The sequence below is a fragment of the Xiphophorus hellerii genome, chromosome 17, assembly GCF_003331165.1.
Source record: "Xiphophorus hellerii strain 12219 chromosome 17, Xiphophorus_hellerii-4.1, whole genome shotgun sequence".
Taxonomy (NCBI): domain Eukaryota; kingdom Metazoa; phylum Chordata; class Actinopteri; order Cyprinodontiformes; family Poeciliidae; genus Xiphophorus; species Xiphophorus hellerii.
This window is the reverse complement of record NC_045688.1, coordinates 11,625,288-11,645,791: the sequence shown is the minus strand read 5'-3', so window position 1 is coordinate 11,645,791 and position 20,504 is coordinate 11,625,288. Positions and strand designations below refer to the sequence as shown.

The 20,504-nt window shown below is 40.8% G+C and overlaps 1 protein-coding gene across 1 annotated transcript; it reads right to left on the bottom strand.

Moving 5' to 3' along the window:
* Positions 1-14,527: 14,527 nt before the first annotated feature.
* On the bottom strand, positions 14,528-19,611 carry LOC116737053 (pseudouridylate synthase 7 homolog-like protein). Its single transcript, XM_032590007.1, has 9 exons — positions 19,312-19,611; positions 18,224-19,019; positions 17,822-17,981; positions 17,510-17,729; positions 16,759-16,857; positions 15,970-16,217; positions 15,761-15,887; positions 15,439-15,492; positions 14,528-15,342 (listed from the first exon to the last, which is right to left on the bottom strand). Exons 1-9 carry the CDS (start codon positions 19,330-19,332, stop codon positions 15,019-15,021), a joined length of 2,049 nt encoding a protein of 682 aa, XP_032445898.1. The 5' UTR covers positions 19,333-19,611; the 3' UTR covers positions 14,528-15,018.
* Between the last annotated feature and the right edge of the window lie 893 nt (positions 19,612-20,504).

The window sequence follows — 20,504 nt, the reverse complement described above, 5'->3', positions numbered from 1 at the left end:
CTCCCCAAAAAAATATGATTGGTACCAAAAATCAAAACGTGAGCATGTCGAGGTTAGATGAGTTAACACAGAAAAAGCTGGTAAAACAAAATAAAAAAAACTAATAATACTTAGAGCATTCCTCATTCACACGCATGCTTTTAATAGTTTGGAATATGTCTTCAGAGAAAAAAAAAAGCCTCGCCAACGTTTTTACAGCTTAGAGGCGACAAATTGCTTTTGAATTCCAAGTAGCCCAGTACAGGTAGGGGATATCTTCCGCTGGCATGAAAATGTGTTTAGTCTAAAGCACACAATCTCTGAGGATTTAGCCTGAGCGAAGGGGGATTTCAAGATAACGCCTTGTTCTGGCCAAAGTTTAAAAACACTGAAACATGGAATGTATGGAAGAAAAAAAACAAAACCATACTGGCTGCTGATTTGTAAAGTACACAACCTGTCAAATCTGCTTCCTTCCATAACAGCGCAGTGGAAGTTGTGCTAAATTCAAATTTGAAAAGCAGAAAAAAATATATATATGAAAAATGAGTCACAGTCTTTAATAAAAGCTTGTGAAGTAAATCAGAAGAAATTGCGTTGTATTTTTAGTCTGATTATTTTAATTTAAGTTGTCATTCCTGATAATAAGTCTGTTTTTCACGCCGCTTTTGTCCTGTTAAGGAATACTTTAGTCAATATGTTTTAGGAATTGCATATTCTGTACTAGGTTTTGTTTTGAACTATAAGTTTGAACTAAAAATGATTCACAGCTGATTTTTCAAAATAGTAACAAAGTGCCTTAAGGTTTTTTTTATGGTTTTGTTTGTTATTTTCTGAAGGGGACTGGTGTTGCTCTCGTCTCACACTAGGACACAATAATGCACCGGTTTGCAAAATCTTCATATGCAACAGAAGAAGAATATAATTAGTTTTTTTGTGCGTAAACATAGAGATGGAAAAATCGTGGATGTCCGCTTTGTTATCGAAGGAGAATTGTTGTTCGTCTTTTTCTGATTTGACTCAGTTTTGCGCGCTGCATGTGTGGCAACACCTTCTTGCAGAGAATTGTGTTGTCGATGTCAACTTAATTTGACCTATGATCCTGGCAAGTCTGGAAGTGCAAGTAAGATAACAGATTCACTAAAAATCATCAAAGTTGCTGCCATTTCTAGCGGCTTCCTTTGTCTCCAAAGAATCCACTGACTTCATCTTTTTTTTTTATTAACTCCAGTTAGCAAACATATTCAACTGAATCATTTGAGTCTGTAGTGCTTCTAGGGAGTCCACTAACTTAAGTGGACAAATTCAACCGAATAATCAAAGTCCTACTATTGGGATCGAGTTCATACTAAAATTAGACATACACATTCCCAAGGAGGAAAGGAAAAGCCATCAGCATTAAGACACTGTCACGTGTTTATTTGGAGGCCTCAGCCGTCTCTGGGACATTGCTCAGGCTCTTTTAAGAATATTTAATCCGCGGTGAAGGTGATGGCCTGTGACACTAATAAGGAGCCACCCAGTAACGAGGATCACCACTCTTGAAATGTGTTTTGTTTTTTTTCCCCCCACTTCTTTTGAATTTTGCTCTAAATATTGCTCGCACTAATTCACCTCACCATCAGCTGAATCAGTGCTGTGAGTGTGTTTTAATGGCTGCTTGCTTAAAACGCAGAAATCCGTGCCTCGAGTGTACAGTTTAATCAAAGACATGTCGGATGTTAGCCTCCTCGTTTTGGTTCCGGTTTCAAACAGAAACCGAGCCTCTGCGACGGCCAAAACAGTTGGACTTTCTTTCACTTCGATCTTGTCTATTGTTACAAAGGAATCTGTCCTCAATCAGGATTGCGCTCGGAGTCCAGCAGGACTTTTCGTGATGAAACCGAATGCTCAATGGTAAAAAAAAACAAACAAAAGAAAACCTCAAGCCAGAAACGATAAAGATCACAAACGCTTGTTTGTTTGTTTGCCAGCCAGATTTTGAACATGTGGCTGTAAGCATTGTGAATTTGTGATAGCGAGATGAAGAGAGTCCGACATTTGTGGGAAATGGATTAGTTGCAGATTTCCTCTTCTTCCACAGTTTTTTTCTTCTCTTCTTGTCCTCCGGTGAGGGTACGTGCATACCCTCACTGGTGGCCAGCAATATCTAGCATCAAAACCAATTCTATATTCTTTTCTACTGTAGAATGGCTGTCACTCCATTCTCACCCCTTTACTGTCGACCTGTAAAATAAGACTCCCGCAGGGGGTGTCCATAAAATAAATGGGTCTCACTGAGTGAATGAATATGACAGACACTTCACAAAACTCAGGGACCCCCACAGTAGTGCCATCATACATGTAGTCCATTGGCTGTTTGGTTGAAGGTCAGGGACAGATTGAACACATCTCAAGAGGAGAATGTATTTTCTCAATACAGGTTATCATTTGTTATTACTGCAACTTTGAGCGTGAAAACTGCACATGAGCTCGGAAGCCCGAAAAAACCCTCGGTTCGCATTTTGAGACCGAGAGCTCACCTGCAGTAGCAGGAGCTTACAGAACTTCAGTGTACCAGATAAAATGTGTCACTGTCACAAACAGTGTTTCTCTTTATTCTGCAAAACAATCTGCCAGCCCCGAATCCAAACTACTCGAATGCTCTGCACCTTCAGGCACCTCAGGCGGCTCTTCTCGGCGAAGAAGACGAACAGCAGCAAACTTACTAATGTGCACCTCTGAAGTATTTTAAGAGTTCCACAACAAACATCTAACAAGCATTTGGAAACATAGTGGCGTAATTTTACTGTTGCGTGTCTTGCACTTTTCAGGCAAGAACAAAACCTACTACTGTATGTTCATGTTTCAAGTTTTGATCCCCAATCTGGTTCCGTTCCACATACCTGGCTTACAGTAAGGATGGGATGCAAATTCTGAAAAAGAAAACACTGCATCTCTATTGTCTCCAATTTATTCAACTACATTAGTAATGTATTCTGCGCTATTTAGAAAAATGTCCACCCGACTTGAGAAAAGTAAACTTAAAAACTAAAAGGGAGACAAATTAGAATTTTGATAATGAACTCGCTCGTAGTTCTAAGTCTTGCTGTGGTTTGTGTGTAGTGGTCGCACTGGGTTTTTAACGTTGGGGTGAAAAGATGTGCAACATTGCAAGTGACGGTTGAAAAGGTTGACTGCAACGTCCCCAGAGTCGGATGATCTGCTCCAGCCTCAACCTCAAAATCCAACATGGCTGCTGAACGTGTTGGAGCAAGGAGTAGCTGAAAGAAATTGTTTGTTGCATTTTTGTGAATGTTTTTCTGTAGTTTTTGTATACGTGAAATCAGTTTTAAGTCAGCCTGGTCTTTGGGAACGACATTAAGCAAATTCCACTGATTACCAACTTCTGACTGTAATGGGTTTTAAATGTAACTCCAACACAGTTCAATTCCCACCTCAGCTGGTCGTCCTGTTAGGCTTTCAACCTAACACGAAGACGTTCCACGAACACAGGAATGCAGCACATGCTCTCCTTTCCTCATGTTTCTGGTGTTTTAAGCCCCTTTTTTCCCACACGGATACTATAATCATCTTAAGTTAATGAACAGCCTCGGCCTGTCTTCTCTTATGATTTGTACTCTTGTAAGGACATCCATATAGGTGTCTGTGTTCAGACCTGGCAGTATCACAGAGGCACGTGTAAGGCCTAAGCGCACTGCGTTGATCACCTGATCCACCCTGCCACGCTTGACTGGAAGTGTGGGAACGTGTCATCTGATATCATACCTCCAACAGGATCTGTGAGGACGGAGGAGAAAGTCTACCGGGGGGGGGGGTATGGATGTTCTGTTCTGATCTGATGTGATCGATGAACCTAACAGGAATCTTAAATAAATGGTGCTACTTCATTCTGCACCGCGTTGCTTTCCATCCTGCCACTTCAAAATTGAGTTGGTTCCTGTTCAAGCAAGCTGAAACAAAGGAGACATTAGACTCAGCAGGAACTATGCATTAATTTACACGCCTTAACAGGCTAACAGCTGCTACATGTGGCCTCTTGAACTACTATTGAGAGCCAGGGTTTTAATTTTTTTTTTTTTTTTAAAGCGTCTGACACCATCGCCTGGTATTTAGGTCAGTTTATGTTTAAACAACTCTGACACACTCCCTTTCTGCTAAAGGAAAAAACTCCCAAACATGATACTTCCACCACTATGTTTTCTGAGATAAAGGATGCATTCACAGTGATGTACAGTGTTGCTTTTCTACCACGCAGAGTTTTTAGCACTTCAAGCCGAGCAGTTTTGGTCTCATCCGACATCATGTTTGCTGTGCGCCCGCTTGACTGGACTAAACTATTGTCTCTGCCAATAAGTATTACGCTGGCGTTGGGAGCAAAACTGAAGAGAACCACTTACAATGTGTCACGTTGCAAATGATCATGTCCATCCAATGAAGGGCTTCAGCTTTGCAACACTGTCGACCGAAACTAAAGCTCATAAATACCTGAAGTTATTTTAACCTGGTCTGAATGCCAGAAGGTTACAATCCAGGTGTTGGTGGTTTTTTACAAGCTTGTGATACCAACTTTGTAGTTGCATCTGGAGTAACACTGAGAAAAGAAGCAAAAGTGGAAAAAGAGCGACTGTTAGATGAGCCGTAATGCTGAGGGAATGTAGTGCGACTTTCTTTCTCTTGTAACCAAAATAATTTGTGTACTTGTGAGCCTGGTGCTTGTGGTTCCTTCAGAAACTCTTACTGTTTACTGTCTGTCTAATGAAGCTTTCCTGTTTGATGTTAAACACAAGCTAACAGATCCAGGAGGGAAGCTAATGCCTCGTCTCCACGGCGGAGGCCAGACTTTTACTCATAACAATAGGTGAGGGTCAGAGTGTAGACAGACGAGGAAATCAAGATTTTGCCTTCTGGCTCGGCTTTTTCTTCACCTGGACAGATCGGAGGAGCGATCCTGAGTTATGTTTAATATGTCTTTTCACAATGTATTTTTAAGACAATCTAAAATAGCAAGTAAAAAAAAAAAAAAAAGCTTTTGTGATCTGTTCGTGATTAACAGGATTCATTCTTTCGTTCATCTGTCTTTTACGAGATACTAATTTTATGACAGCAGGATGTCTGGAGCAATGCCTTATTTTGTGACTCTTGAGTGTCCTGGGTTTATATTACCTTTGAAAGCATGGAACATTTTTAATGTTCCCTAAAGGACATGAGCACAATCTGACTGTGACTCATCCTTCTGTCTCCTGTTTATTATTATTTAAATCAGTTTGAGAGCACATTTTGCAGCTTGCAGTCAGGAGCCTTCTTTTCCTCGGCCTGAGGAGGGAACGTTTTATCTCCTCGAGCAGCGCGTCCCACCGCAAGTTTAGCTCTTGTTCGACGCGACCGTTCCAGGCTGCAGGCCGCGTCCCGAGCCGACCCACAGAGGAGGCTTATCTTGAAGGGTCGAATGCTGTTGTCGATGCAAGTGCGTTGAGACAAACTGACCGCATCGAAGGCTTTTAAGCTCGCTGTCGGAACAGTAGAGCACTCCAAGCGATCAGAAAGGCGTTGAATGAAAACCAGGCCACCGCGGTCCGCTTGTAGTTTGGAGTTGCTCAAATGAAGGTCAAAAGCAAATTTTAACAATGTGAGGGAAATGCTTGAGGCATGGAAAAAGTCAACTTTAGTTGTTTTACTACAGGCATACAAAGTGTTTTTCTTCTTATCACTCCAAACGTCTATATTAAGCAGGATTCATGTTTACCTCTGTGTGGCCTGAACTGCCTTTGCCGTGAACAAATCAAATGCAACCCCATCTGTTGCTTCTGCGCTGCAGAATGCCACCAGATGAGCGTTTTCGTTGATCTGTAATGACGGACAATTTATCTTATTTCTGTTGTCTCCCGCTAACTGGACCAAATCCATTCCCCTTTGCAAAAGAAATGACTTGTTTTCAGACAACCGTACACACACAAACGCACATCAGGTCTTTCCAGATGCTCCGAAACAAAGGCTCGATTCTTGGAAAAATCCCCCCAGCCCCGTCACCCCATCTCCCACACCCTCCAACTCTAAATTTGATTAGACACTTAAACTGGTTCTGCTTCCCAACCTTTTTTTTTTGTTGTTCTTTTGGTAATCTGTGCTTCATTTGCTGGCCGTCGGTGTCATGTCAGCGTACAGCTCAGCCGAGTCATGCTTCTCTTAAATGGGTAGTTTTCACATGCTTGTGTAGTTTTTTGGGGTTTTTTTTGTCACGATCATGGCGCAGAAAGCATGTGATCAAAATACACTATGGCTAAACTGTAGCATGCTTCTACAAGTGCTTTTACATTCTTGCATTATTCCATTGAGATTGGTGACTGGCGACAATCCAAGAAATCCATTAACCCACCGTTTAACAGAAGGAATCAAAAATAAACATTTTCTTTAGTTTTTTTCACCAGCACCATTTGGTATCAAAAAACATGTATAGAAGGAATTATTAAGGATTAGCAGCAATTCAAACATGGTTTATTTACATGGTTAATTGAGGTAGGAGGGTCATCGTTCCGCGCCACTATTGATCTTCCGATGTGAAACATGTAACGTGGATTGGATTTGTATTTAATGTGTGAATGGAGCCAGCTGTAATATTCAGTAGGACAGTCAAAAACTCATGACCACTGGGATTTCCACAGAGCTTGGTCTTCCATTAAACACACTCTTCATTAACCTTACAATGACCAGGTCAACGGCTGATGTCCGATATTACATGGAGATTCATATAAAATATAAAAGTCCTTCTCACCTTCAAGAACACGTAGAGCATTTCCAGCTAGAGCAGCTGGCTGACGCCAAAGAAAAACACAGCGAGAGCCAAAAACGTAGTTTAAATTAATGCGATTTTATTTCATTTTACCCTGCCTTGCTTTTCTTTCGGGTAGTTACTATGATTGGATTAACTTTAGCATTTTTTTATCTGCACACGTTTCACGCGGGAAGTTTGTTGTGCTGCCTTCTACCAATGTGCTTCACGTAATTCTCATCACCTTAGGTGAGAATAAGTATCCAACGCCAACATGATTAGCTGCTAGCCTCATACTCCGGGACTAATCTAGATTTATACCGAATATAAACACCAAGAAAATCCTCTACTCCATTTCGCATAATGTAGCTTTTAAACTTTTAGCCACACATCACTTCAAAAGTCCTCAACTATCCCGTTAATGTCTTCCGTTACTGGTAGACATTACAGTTTGCCCTTTTTCCCAGCTGACTTTGCATGATGGCTATCAGTTCATATGTATTTAAATGAGCTCCTTTGTTTTCAAAGAAAATCTGCTATTGTGGAGAGACAGCTAAACTGACCACAATGCTAACTTGCAACAATTACATGAACACAGATGCAAAAAAAAAAGAGAAAAGAATAAAAACAATCTCCATTATGTAAAGTCAAAGCAAACAATTTCTTCAGTATGAACAATAAAGACTTCTTTTTGCTTTGTATTTGTTGCACGTAAAACGCTGTAAGGATAAATGTGAAATTATGCCAAATTTAACAAGTTGTACAGATTCAAAAATTGCAATTCCTTTAAAGAACTACCAAAAAAGGAGAAGGGGTACAGAGTAAGCCTTTAAAAAGAGAAAGCAGCAACACATAAAAAGGTTGGATAATTAGGACAGAAAGAGTCTGAATGTTAAAGCTGCATGGTGGTGTCTGCGGGAACATTTTCTCCCTGGGAAACCGAAAACAGCATGTCCAACTTTTGAGCTACGACAAAGCATCCTGCCTCTTTTTTTCTTCTTCTTCTCTCTCTCTCTCTTTTTGAACAATTGCATTCTGTAAATGCACACAGAGACAGCTGGGATTTAGTCAGCTGGGTAATTACAGGACGCCAGCCAGGCTGCAAACCAGCTTCGCCACTGAAGAGCTGATTGATTAAAAGAGATGACGATGACAGAACACAAAACGCTAAACCCCCAGCAATTTACCTCGGAAAGCACGAATGTCTCAACTTTTATGAGCACCACATTTTTATTTTATTTTATTTTATTTTTTTTGTAGCAAATGTGAGGACATTGTGGAAGACATGTGTCCGCAGACCCATTCAAAGACGGTTGAGAGATAAAATTCGCAACATTATTGGTGGATTTTACTGTGAATATTACTTTTATCATAGGCTACAAAGCAGGACTGGTTAATTAAGATTTATTTATTTTTAAACATGGCTGTCTTTGTGGAACTTCTGCCATCTGTTGGTGGAAAATGTGGCATTATTAAATGTACATTCAGGAAACACCTTCTGCTAGCTTTGCTTTTTGATGAACTTTTATGATATTATAGCCATACTATGCTTCTGAAGATAAATGTTTCACAGACCCAACCGATTCCTTAGGGACAAAATGGGTTCCATCACACTCACTTTCAGAGATGGTGTTTAACAGTGCATCAAACACTTTAAAGTGTGCACGTGTGTATAAGTAGATCTGACTTTACTATTGTAGATGATGTTCATATTTCATACTAAAGGACAAGGGGGGTTTTTTTTGTGTAAAATTGCTTTATTCTTCCTTTTGTTCATCTCCTACCATTTGTAGCCCATTCCAATGTTCAAACTCCCCTTTGGTGCAAGATCCAATCAAATAATATTCAAATTTCCTCCACCGCTGTTCTTTGTGAAAGAGCACAAAGAACAACGGCTGCTGTGGAATAGTCAAAGCAGAATTGAAATTGCTTCTAGCTGTTGCTGAATTTGACATGCTGGAAAACAGGATTTTCCAGCATTTGAATGTTTCCGACGTCGCCGATATAATATCAGCAATCAGGCGTATTTTCACCACTTGGTTGAAAATGTGCAGCAGTATCACTGTCTTGTGTTGAAAACATTGGATTATTCAAAAGCTCTGCGTCTCTCTGCCTTGTACCTGTGAGTCAAAGTGGTGGTTTGCATTTGGGTGCCAGCAAGTGGTTAACCTGTTGGTGGTTCCTCTGGATGGGTCAAATAGTTGCTTTACTGCAGCTTAAATCTGTTAAGGTCTAAGTCGGGGCCTCTAGTCCCTGAACCTTCAACTGGGGTGTCGATTATTGACCAGACGTCCAGAGATGCATTTGTTTTTTTTCCTTGACTCAACAGTTTCCTGCTTGCATTTGGAGAAACAACTGAATATGTGACTCCGACCCCTCTTCCCCCCCCAAACAGCGGAGATACGGCATTAAAAATAACGAGCCCTTCAGCTCTTTTGCAGCCAGTCAACAGATTGTTTTAGTCTGGCTCAGACTGCTCACTTTAACCGAGCAGAGATTTAACAGGCTTTTTTTTTTTCTTTTTTTCTTTTTTTTTTGTACTTTAAGATTTAATAGTGTGAGAAAAATTCCCAGCTAAAGCAAATATGTCTCTAATAGCCCATGGAGAAGCAGTTAACCACAATCCCGTTGGTGTTGTCCGAAGGCGGGCGCTGTCGTTGGGTAATTTTGTGGGTCACAAACAGGGCAGGAAATTGACATTTTCCACTGACTGTATAAAGTGACTGGCCACATACAACCCCCTCCCTCCAATTTCACTTTGTAAGTTGTAACAGCCAGATGCTTTATGACTTTTTTTTTTTTTTTTTTTACAATACTTTATTGGAAAAAGAACACTTGTTAGTTTCAATCTGGGACCTAGACCAGGATTGGCTCCATGACCAGAAAAGGAATGTGGCTAATGGTTACAATTTTCATTTTCCACCTTGGATGAATTCCCAAAGTACAATGGCTGGTGTTTGAATAAACCTGCAGATACAAGATTAACTATGTGAAACGTAATTGATATTTAGGTACTTGTGCGCTTCAGTTGCACATGGTCTATTTTTTCTGGAGGTACATACCGAGTGATGTTGCCCAAGCACTGCAGCGTTAATGAAACCATTAATCGATCTCTTTTTTTTTTGTCATTCACTTTTTTTTTTCTTTCCACTTGTCGATAGCACTGGTGCAGTTATTAGGTCAGTGCATTTTCCACATACAGCCTTTTTCCACATGTGGGACGCTAACTGGAGTAGGCTAACGGGATGATCAAGTAGCCTCTGGGCGAGCACAGATGTCCAGTGATTTAGCATTGTCCCAAAGTGAAAAAGTCGCAACTCATGTCATAGGAAAATATATAATGTTGAGTGGAACAAAAGATGGTTCTCTCTCACACATGCTACTGTACCTTACACGCTTTCACTGCACTCACCTCGACACGCTGAATGCTCGGAGCGACGGCGAGGATTTGCACGGATGTCGTAGCGGGGGCTTATAAAATGTTGCTAAATAAAGTGGAATTTGTTCACTTGACTATAGCACATGCAACAGATATAAATGTCATAAATTAGACCCAATAAATCCTTTTTTGCAAACACTAAGTTTGAATCTGCAGATCAGGTTAAAAAACCAAACTTAGATGTCTTTTTTTTTTTCTCTTGACTATATGAGCAAGCAAAAATCCAGGACAATTCACTGATGCTCAACTTTTCTCACAGCTCCTGGCCTCCTCCGCCTTTTCCTGCGTTCGCTCTGCTCTCTGACGAGCAAGATGCTAAATAATTTTGTCATCTTGGCTGCTGAATTGGGTCAACGTTTTTCCACAGTCGGCTGGACTAAGAAATCTACGCCCGAGGCTGAAAAAAGATTCGCTCGCTGCTTCTGTCTGTGTGAAAGTATTCAGGCGGACAAATAAATCGTCCATCTATTTGTGCCTGCAATCTAAAATCAGACTGATTGCACTGTGGTTCAAGTTGGCACTGACATTTTATGTAAGAGAACAGAAATTAGCCTTTTAGCAACTTATCGTGCCTCCAGAATCATCAATTTTTTTCATATTTTGCACACATCGTATCCTCCCATTTGGATGTACTTTATTGGGGAACGACACAAATCAGCACATAGCTGGAGTAGAAGGAAAACATTTTGATTTTATTTCAAACAATACAGAATCAGAAAACTGTGGCAATACTGTGCTGAAGAGCATTTTACTGTAATTACAGCTAAAATTTTCATGGCTGTCAACATTTTTGCCAAGTCTTGTTTGCAAAATAGCTCAAGCTGAGGCAAAGCGGGTGGATTGTGTCTGTGAATAACAATGTTTATGAGAGTGTTAGTTGGATTTTGGCCTGGTCTGTGAACAGTTATGTCTTTGAACGTGACGTAAGCCATTCATTGTAGCTCTGAATGGACATTATGCATTATTATCCGGCTGGAAGGCGAACCTCCAAACCAGTTTTGATTTCTTTAGCAGCCTATTTCAGACTTTCTTCAAGGTTGCCATGTTTGTAACTTTAGTTTACTTTCCATCAACTCTGACAAACGTCCACGTGTTGGCTGAAGAAAAGCGTCCCAAGAGCATGAAATTGCCCCAACACGTGTTTCACGGTGCTTATAATGTGCTGTATGTAATGTGCACCCACCACATTCAACCCTCATATGATCATGTTTTTTGTTTGCTGTGTCTTTGTTTTTAGAAGTTTTGTGCTGGGAAAAAGTTTCAAGGTTAGGAATCCACTTGAAATATAACAGTTTTGTATTTTTTTTTTCCAGATATGGTTATTTCTAAATTCCCTTTTCTGTTTTTTTCAATCAAACGTGAACATGTGAAGGAACTAATTATGGCTAATGTGTCTCTCTGACAGACAGTTTAGCTTAAAGGCAGGTACTTCATCAAGCTGCGCTTTTAGCGTGATGACAGGCTGCGTGTCAGAACCAACCTCAACCTGAAACACCCCCTGCCCTAATGCACATCTCGTTATGATAACGTGACATTTTAAAAGCTTTAAAAAAACAAAACAAAAAAAAAAACAGGTCCTTATAAGGTATTTGCAGATTGACGTACGAGAGATATTCCATCCGCAGTCAATAGAGCGTTTCTGTAGGGTAATTAAACCACGTGACGCCGTAGTTGCTGCCCACTAATTGCGAAAAATGTGAGACAAGGGCTGTTTTATGTCGTGAGGGTGCGGAGCTTATGACAAAAGCAATACGGAAGACTCGTCATGTGGCTGAAAATACGTCTTCTGTTGCCATCTAGAGGGCATTTATATATATATATATTGTTGTTGCGCAACACCCCCCCCCCCCCCCCCCCCCCCCCCCCCCCCCCCCCCTTCTGTCTCTACTGTCTCACTCTCTACTTCCTCTTCTGAGAGGGGAGATGTGCTACCAGCTCTCCTTCTAACGGGTTAATTGAGTTTCCTAAATCTGCCGGGATTTACCCTGTCCAGGACTGAAGTAAACTCTGTTTAAGCTGGTTTCGAGAAACGATTCGCCTGGTTTTCTGACGGCCTACATCCAGGTGTCCCACCCTTCTTCCCCCTGTGAATTAGCCAGACTGAGCAGCCTACAGCCAACTAGTTTCACAGAGCACACCTGTTAACGGTCGCTCGTTCTCTATTTTACAACTTGCATTTGTTATTGAACCAGGTAGGTTTTAGTGACTCGGGCGAGTCCCAAGGATGACGTTTTAAATTTGGGCTACCAGCAACCTAAAAACATTTTAAACTTTTTCCTCTCCAGAATCAAACATCACAGCTATTTTACAACCATCAAAGAACTTTAAGGTGACTCATTAACTGAATGTCCACAACATCTTTTAGATTTTCTTTATGCTAAATATTTTATTAGTAAGGCATTTTTGCAAGGGTCAGTACAGCTTAATTCAGTAGCAGAAATAATCAAATAAGTAAAATCAATCATCTAGTCTGTCTTTCCCTACTGCTGATACTAAGAACTAAAAAAAAAGGAACCTTTGAGAGAGACGGACGGAGTTTGACGTTTCGAACCCCAGACCTGGCTTGATGATGAAGAAGGTGCTGCAGCAGGAGGAAGATGTTGATCGGCGAAGGCAGGAATCTCTGTAGGTCTGATGATCTTCTTCTCCGCATGGATGGTGAGGTCACACAGGACTTGGTGCTGGCAGGAAAAAAGGCACCAGTTCTTCTTCTTTGTCTTTGCCTTTGTCTTCATCTTTGTCTTTGGGGTCTGAACCCAGCTGATGAGAGAAGTGCGATTCGAAGCCACGGGTTGCGGGCCTGACGGGTTGGTCTCCATGAGAAGGACAGTCTTCGGCTCTGTGGCCCCGGCTCTTCTTCAGCTGCAGAGTTCTTTGTCCATCTCTTGGCTCGAAGCTGCCCGGAGGATCCAACGAAAGGTTCCTCTTTTGCACCTACCTTTTATAGGGTTTATCCACCCTTTTGGTGCGTTTTCATTGGCTGTCTGCTTAGACAGATGACCTCACATCCATCACTGTCCTTCAGACATTATGTCCTGATGTCTGTGCTAATGTCTCAGAGTTGCTCAACCTCCTGTCCATTGCCTGCACAACCTTTTACCTAAATAAGGCGTTGATCATCTCTGCTCTCCTGTTAGTTCCCCTTTTTCCCTTCCTTTCACCTTTCACCTACCATCTACCTCCAACATATCAGTGATGTTTAATTGCAGTTACACCTTTTAAGTTCAATGTCAAAATCACATTTATCACATTTATTTTCTTTAGCTTCTCTGATTTAGCATTCATTTATAATTTTATAACCATAACTTATATCACATTTATTTTCTTCAGCTTCTCTGATTTAGCATTCATTTATAATTTTATAACCATAACTTATTAATTACTCGCATTATAATCCTAATGTGAGTTATTACAGATGTTTTCTGAAAAGAAACCAAGAATAATCCATGATTCTAATTATTTGATACCAAAGTTACAGTTACTTGTTTTTCTTGTAAGTGTTCCCACAAATGTAAGTGTAAATATTATTACAAGTAAACCAATATTAATATAAGTATTTTACTTTGAATCTTATCAAATTACTAATAATGTTTAGATTTCATTCTTTAAAACTTTCATGCTTTAAAATAAGGAATAGTCTCAGCTATTTTTATAAATCTGCAGGCTGGAAACTTCCTCTTTTTCCAGGAAACCTGCTTTTCCTGTTTCATGACTCTCTCTGTCTGACTATGATTTCTTATGATTAGATAGAAAAAAGTAGAATTAAAGCAAAGTTTGCTGGAGACAAAAACAACACACACAACCAGATTTATTTTATTGACACCTAAGTCTACTGTTGGGCCTAGAAGTCACTTGAGTGATTCATTTTAAAGATAACTTTATTTATTATTACTGTTAAACTAAAATCTCCAGCATGGGGAAGTGGGATGAGCTCGGATTTTCTTGACACCCCCTCCACGAGGTCAGACCTTTCACATGCTGGGAGTCCATCACCCTCCTGCAGTTCGCCGTCCTCATCCCCTGGAAAGAGAAGAGGTTCGTCTGGGATGTGAAGATGCAGATTCTTCATCCTCAGTTGTCACAGAGGGCTCAGTGTAGTCATCAAAACTCCACTTCTCTTGACAATATATATATATATATATATATATGATTTTGAAACTGTCTATGTAATTGCTGTTTTCAATTAACTTTTGAGGTTTCTGCTTGTAAGCGGTTTAGTACATCGAAAAGTTAAATACCTTTGATATTCTTGTTTCTGTCTCAAAGGCAAAAAAAAAAAAAGTAAAAGTTTATTAAGACAAAACGCGTGGTATTTGGATACAGCAAGAGAAAAATCCCCATTTAGGTTTTGACAAAAGACTGGAAAGAATTTATTACCTGGGTTTGACAATTGTACTCAAAACAAAGGAAAAGAACTAAGTTGGTGATAAATGAAAAATCTCTTTTTACCATGCGCTGTGCATTATTTACTAGAGAGTTAACAGTACAGTTATGCAGATTATACTTTTCATAACAAATTCATATGTTACTGTGGGCATTAAAACGCTACTGTACAAGGTACTTCATGTCAACGTAAGAAAACACTTGTAATTTCACAAATAAATGTATACAGAGTTAAAAGAAAAATTATGAACGGATTTAATTTTAATAACAGCACAAAGGACAAATTTGAACATTTTTACATAGTAACGAGTTCATGTTTGTCGGCCTCGTCTCGTCAGCGTAAACTATCAAACTTATGTTTTGTTCATAACTCATGCTCATGTTCATCAACACAACATCACCGACGATAACAGTAGAAATAAAATCCAACAATTTCTGTATTTTGCTATCAAGTCTCACACTTCATGATCTCTCGGAGGCAGATGGTGGCGTAACAGGAGGAGTCCAGGTCAAAGTTCAAGCTGAGTGTGAGAGACCCCGGGTCCGATTCCTGCTTCTTTGCGCCGTGGCTGCAGGCTGCTCTGTGCAGCTGGTAGCTGAGGTTGTGTGGGATGGCCAGCAGGGGGCGGTAGCAGCCCGGCAGGTTCAGTTTGAGGCTGCTGACTCTGAAGCGGCTTTCAGCCAGCCCGTCTCCTGCCAGTCTCTCCTGGTACCAGGCTCTCATTGCGTTTTCTGGATATTTTACAGAGTTCCCTGGCATTGGCAATAACACCTGAGAGGATGACAAAATATTGATGGTGTAATAAAGACAGCTTGATTATCGCATGTGTGCGTAAAAGTAAAAAGTATAGCTCAGGAAACGACATACTTGTTCTAATGTGTAAACTCCCGCTTGCTCCTCTTCACGCGTCACCACGTGGATCTGAAGAGGCAAAAGGTCATAACAGCAAGAGAAGTATTTAAGATGAATCTATGGAAGGGTTGAAAAACCTCCAATGTCGTCATTTGTTTTGTGTTTTATTTGCAGAAAACAACTTATAACGTCTGACATAAAAAGAGTCAGATAGAAGGAACACTTGATCAGCTGAAAGCAGTTAAGGTTCAAGAAAGTCTTTTACTGTTGGGAATTAATGAGAGATCTTTCAAAACGTCCGTTTAAGTTGTTGTTTCTGCTCAATTTCTGATCTTACTTGGGGAGAAATGATCTCTCCGGCGTCCTCGGTTCTGTTTTGTCCTGTTTGCGTCCACACCAGGTCTCCTTGTCTGACACCGAGACCCATAGCGGAGAGCCTGTGTGCCGCCGCGTCGTTCCACACCCTGATGACCACAAACATGGAACTGCTGAACACCACCAAAAGGATTCCCGCGTTTCGGAGTTGTAGTTTTGCCTGAAGCTAACCTGCTACAGTAGGCGTGAGGATAGAAAACCCTTATGCTGTGCGGCAGGCTGAGCCACGCCTGGACACAACCATCTGGGCCGGTACCGTAGCGATTCAGGGCGCGGAGCATCAGCCTCTCCCTGGGCTTGGACAGCGGCATGAGTGCCAAAGATTCCTTAGGGTTATCTGTTTGAAGGAAGTGTCTCTTCGCGAGGCTGTGAGGATCATCGCTGTCCTCTGGAGAGAAGAACAGACGTACAGCGCTGACCTGAAATAAAAGACAAAAAATGCAAAAAAGTAGTTAGGGATTTTTTAAATTATTATTTGTTCTGCTACAGATGACTGTGATGCGGAACTACTGAGGAGCCCTTTGTCCTCAGGGGTTTAAAATCCGACTATTCGCTAATTTGTCTCTGCTCTTCTTCACATGCATGTGGCCACTTTTTGTTCTGTACTTTGCTTGCAGGTTACAACACTTACACATACATTCTGCACTCATGACAAGCAGTAATATGTAAAGACAAAAAAAAAAAACCATGAAATATATATGTACAGTAATAATGAAGTCGTATTTTGTTTCCTGTAATGTTGTAATGAAAATGAAAAGAATAATTAAAATACAAAATAAAATCTCAAGAAGAAACAGAACTGATAATAAAGAGATGATAATGACAACATGAAAAGTACTACAAATGACAAAAAACAAATTAAAATTAATACAATGCCAACACTAAATATAAACTCTGATATACAGTTTGTTTTAATGGACCGATGTATAGTCACGGATCATTTTCACTAAAGTGTCTTACCATATCCTCTTTCAGCAGAGCCAATCCTACTCGATCTGACAAGACGCTTTGTCCGCTTCCAAACCGCTGTGGCCCATAGTAGTTGACAAAACCTCTCCTCTGCAGAGAGACGCAATAAACATGAATATGGCAGTAGCAAGTGCAGCCGCCTATGACAGCTGGCTGCTCTAGTACGTAACATGAAAACGGGTTTTTAGCATCGCAAATTTTCCCCAGACATACATTACAGACCAAAAGTTTGGACACACCTTTCTAATTCAATGGGTTTTCTTTATTTTCATGACTATTTATAAGGCAAGAAATCCCACTTATTAACCTGACAGGGCACACCTATGAAGTGAAAACCATTTCAGGTGACTACCTGTTGAAGCTCATCAAGAAAATGCAGAGTGTGTGCAAAGCAGTAATCACAGCAAAAGGTTGCTACTTTGAAGAAACTAGAATATAAGGGGTATTTTCAGTTGTTTTACACTTTTTTGTTTAGTGCTTATTTCCACATGTGTTATTCATAGTTTTGATGCCTTCAGTGTGAATCTACAATAGTCATGAAAATAAAGGAAACTCATTGAATTAAAAGGTGTGTCCAAACTTTTGGTCTGTACTGTAACTTCAAAAACATTTTATTTGAAAAGGTTTTGTTGATCATACTTCTTACTTTGCAACAGTGTTTGCTTTTACTCATAAAACCGTCCCAACATACTCTTTGTACAATACACTTGTGTAAACGATAGCAAGATTTAAGCTAAAAGACCTTCACGTTCTCCACGGCTTCCTTCACGAGAGCCGCCAGGCGAGTGTCCCCGTCGGCGCCAGAGAGGTGTCCGTCGGAGGCTCCGTGTGGTCTGAGTTTGCGGACCACCAGGTCAAAGTGGTTCCCCCGCAGCCGTCCCAGCTTCAGGGGCTCGTTGACCGAGCGGATCTGAGAGAGACGCATCCCTCTCTTCTCAAATTCTGCTACTTTCTCTTTCAACCTAGAGGGGAAAAAAACCAATTACATATGAAGCAGCCGACACAGAAAGATGTTCCAGTAGTCTCTTGATTTGTAGAGGCGACACTGCAGTACCGTTGTGGCGAGACCTTCTTGACCACCATGGACTGGTAGGTGACGGCTCTTTTGTCCTTGATGCCGGCGTAGGTGAAGTCTGACGGCAGGACCCCGAGAGTAGCTGCCATGTAGCTGATGGCTTCCAGTGTCTCCAGGTTCTCCTTACACAGGGTGAAAGCTGTGTGGCATATTAGTGGAATATTTCAACCAACTACCGATATGCTGGAGCAATACTCTATGCTTCGTAGACTTAAAATACGGCATGCAGCTTCTCAATGTGAAAGATTCCACAGCCCGTGTTAAAGCTTGTTTTCAGAGGCACTGTGGCGCAAGGGTGAATAAAGCGAGCTCAAATTAAGAATAATCCCGACCTCGACGCTGATGACAATGTGTAGATGAGGCCCAAAAGCTGGACCTTACCAGTATAAATGTCTTCTTCCTTGCGTTCTTCCGCTGTCCTCTTCTTCGGCTTGCCGTGCTCTCTCAGTCTCACCGAGATCGACGTCCTTCCTTGGCTGCAGAAGCTTTTTGTCTCCACCAGTTTCCCGAACCTCCTGTTCAGAAAGTGGTGCACTGCAGTCCTGTGCTCCTTGCTGTCGTCCGGCCCAAAAGTGTAAGACGACCCCCGCACCTTGGCATCGATGAACCTGAAGAAGTCCTCCGCTTCCTCTTCTCTGACCAGTCGGGCCAGCTCCCTGTAGTCGGGGTCTTCCCTCACCCTGATCTCGGGCTGGATGGTGACGGTCAAGAGGAAGGGGAAGCGGTGCCGGACGGCTCGGTGGACGTTGGCTCTCTGGTGTTTGTCGGAGAAGGAGCCCAGAGAGAGCTCAGGACCGGATGGCCGTTTTTCTCTTAGGGTCATCACAAACTGCTCCAGATCTTCACTCACAGACGGGCCTAAAATAACATCTAAATCAAAGCTTCCCAAAGCAGGAAGTGGGGTGTCTGAACCCGCCCCCCAGTCTGATGAGACATCAGCGTCTTGCGAGCCAGAACAGTAAAGATTCTCCTTTAACTCTGTGTTTGCCTGGTTTTCCTCTGAGGAGGTGCAGCCGGCTGTCTGCACGGCTTGTGCTGTTTTGACCTTCTGTCCATTAATGTCGATCTCGGTGACAACAAAGTCCTCAATGAAGGTTTTGATGCTTCCAACGAAGCCTTCATGTTTTGAGATGAAGTATGCAGGAACATTTACAGGCTCATCGCCCTTCATTGTCACCTTAAAAAAACCCCACAACAACACACATTTAGTTATTGATCATAAAACAACTATCAGGATTATAACACAGAAATTACTTTTATACTCAAAAATTCATTGCACGATTCATATGAAAAGAACTTTTAAAAAAGCACAAAAATATTCAAGATCAAAAATATTAGTTTTTTGCTTTTAGTGACTATGCTATTTCTAATAACTTGATGGACCAATCGGACAAAATTGCATTGATAAGCATCATAAATTGCGGTACACTTAACATCTAGAATTATCTTAACAAAGAAATCAGACCTACCTTTACTGGTGACTCCGTCATTCCCTAAAAACAAAGGACTGTGCAGCTTATCTGACCCTCTTCAAATTAAACTGTAAATGTATCATGACTTTATTTAAATCATTCCACTATTTGTTTACGGAAGGGTGCCGCAAGCACCGTGTAAACCAGCAGTTTGTAAACACGGCCACGCCGTGACACAATCCAGGTCTACTTCCGTACCACGTGACAGTCATGTGACGTTTCTTAAAGGGAGCGTGTTTGCGTTATTTATTTATTTTTCATATAAACGATGACGGCAAACACATACACACGCCAAATATGCGCTGTAAGACAAAAAGTTATTTAAAAAAAAAATGAAATAAAAAGATTTTTATAACTTTATACTAAATCTGTGAAGTATTGACTGCAACTTAAAAGGCAATGGATTACTTTTTTTTCCCACCAACTTTTATTGTGGTTCGTCATTTTGACTGATTCCGTAATATTTTTATTTTAAACCGACAAAGAAAAATTTTCCAGTAGATTTTCCATTATTTTCCGTTTTTACACCGTTCATTTTTACATTGACTGCTCTACTGCGTTTCATTTTTATGTGGTTTAATTCATATTACAACTTAAACAGAGAATCAAATCCCACATTAATCAAGCTCAACTTTTTTTCTGCAGTAAAAAAAAAAAAAAAAAAAAAAAAAAAGCACTGACAGAACAATGACATTAAAACGACTCCACTTAAATTAGGAAAGCTAAATCATGGAGTGAGAATGTCTTTTACCACAAGGTACTGGCAAGCTTCACATAATTTAAAGGAAGGATCACTGGAGAAGTTTAGAGTGTTTCACAATGGGAATCAGAAGATGGAATAGTTATCATAAAACAATGCCAAAGAAACTTTTAAATGGCTTCAGAAAGCAACCGCTGACCAGATGTTGCAGAGTAAAATACTACGTCCTCAATATATTACATTTTGTCAGCATTATTAGTTTAACTTAAATTATTCAAGTTATCCAAAGTACAGAATGCAATAGGGAACATTAGGGCAGCTGGAAGAGCTTCAAACACCAATAGAACTCCCATTCGCTCTGTCCACATTGTATTCTGCACCACGCAATTCCTTCAAGAGAAAAACATAAAAAAATGTACGCCAAGATCTTGTTGATGGTTCAGTAAATGAAGCGTCGTGAGTCACGAAGACAACAGTGACGTCTTTTTGT

Bases quoted from the DNA above. Each gene is read 5' to 3' on its own strand.
- LOC116737053 (XM_032590007.1), bottom strand. From the start codon at position 19,332: ATGACGGAGTCACCAGTAAAG. The intron at 16,218-16,758 runs GTAAGACACTTT...CTTTTATTTCAG, and splicing joins CTCTGCTGAAAGAGGATATG to GTCAGCGCTGTACGTCTGTT. The intron at 15,343-15,438 runs GTATGTCGTTTC...TCATCCTCTCAG, and splicing joins GAGTTTACACATTAGAACAA to GTGTTATTGCCAATGCCAGG.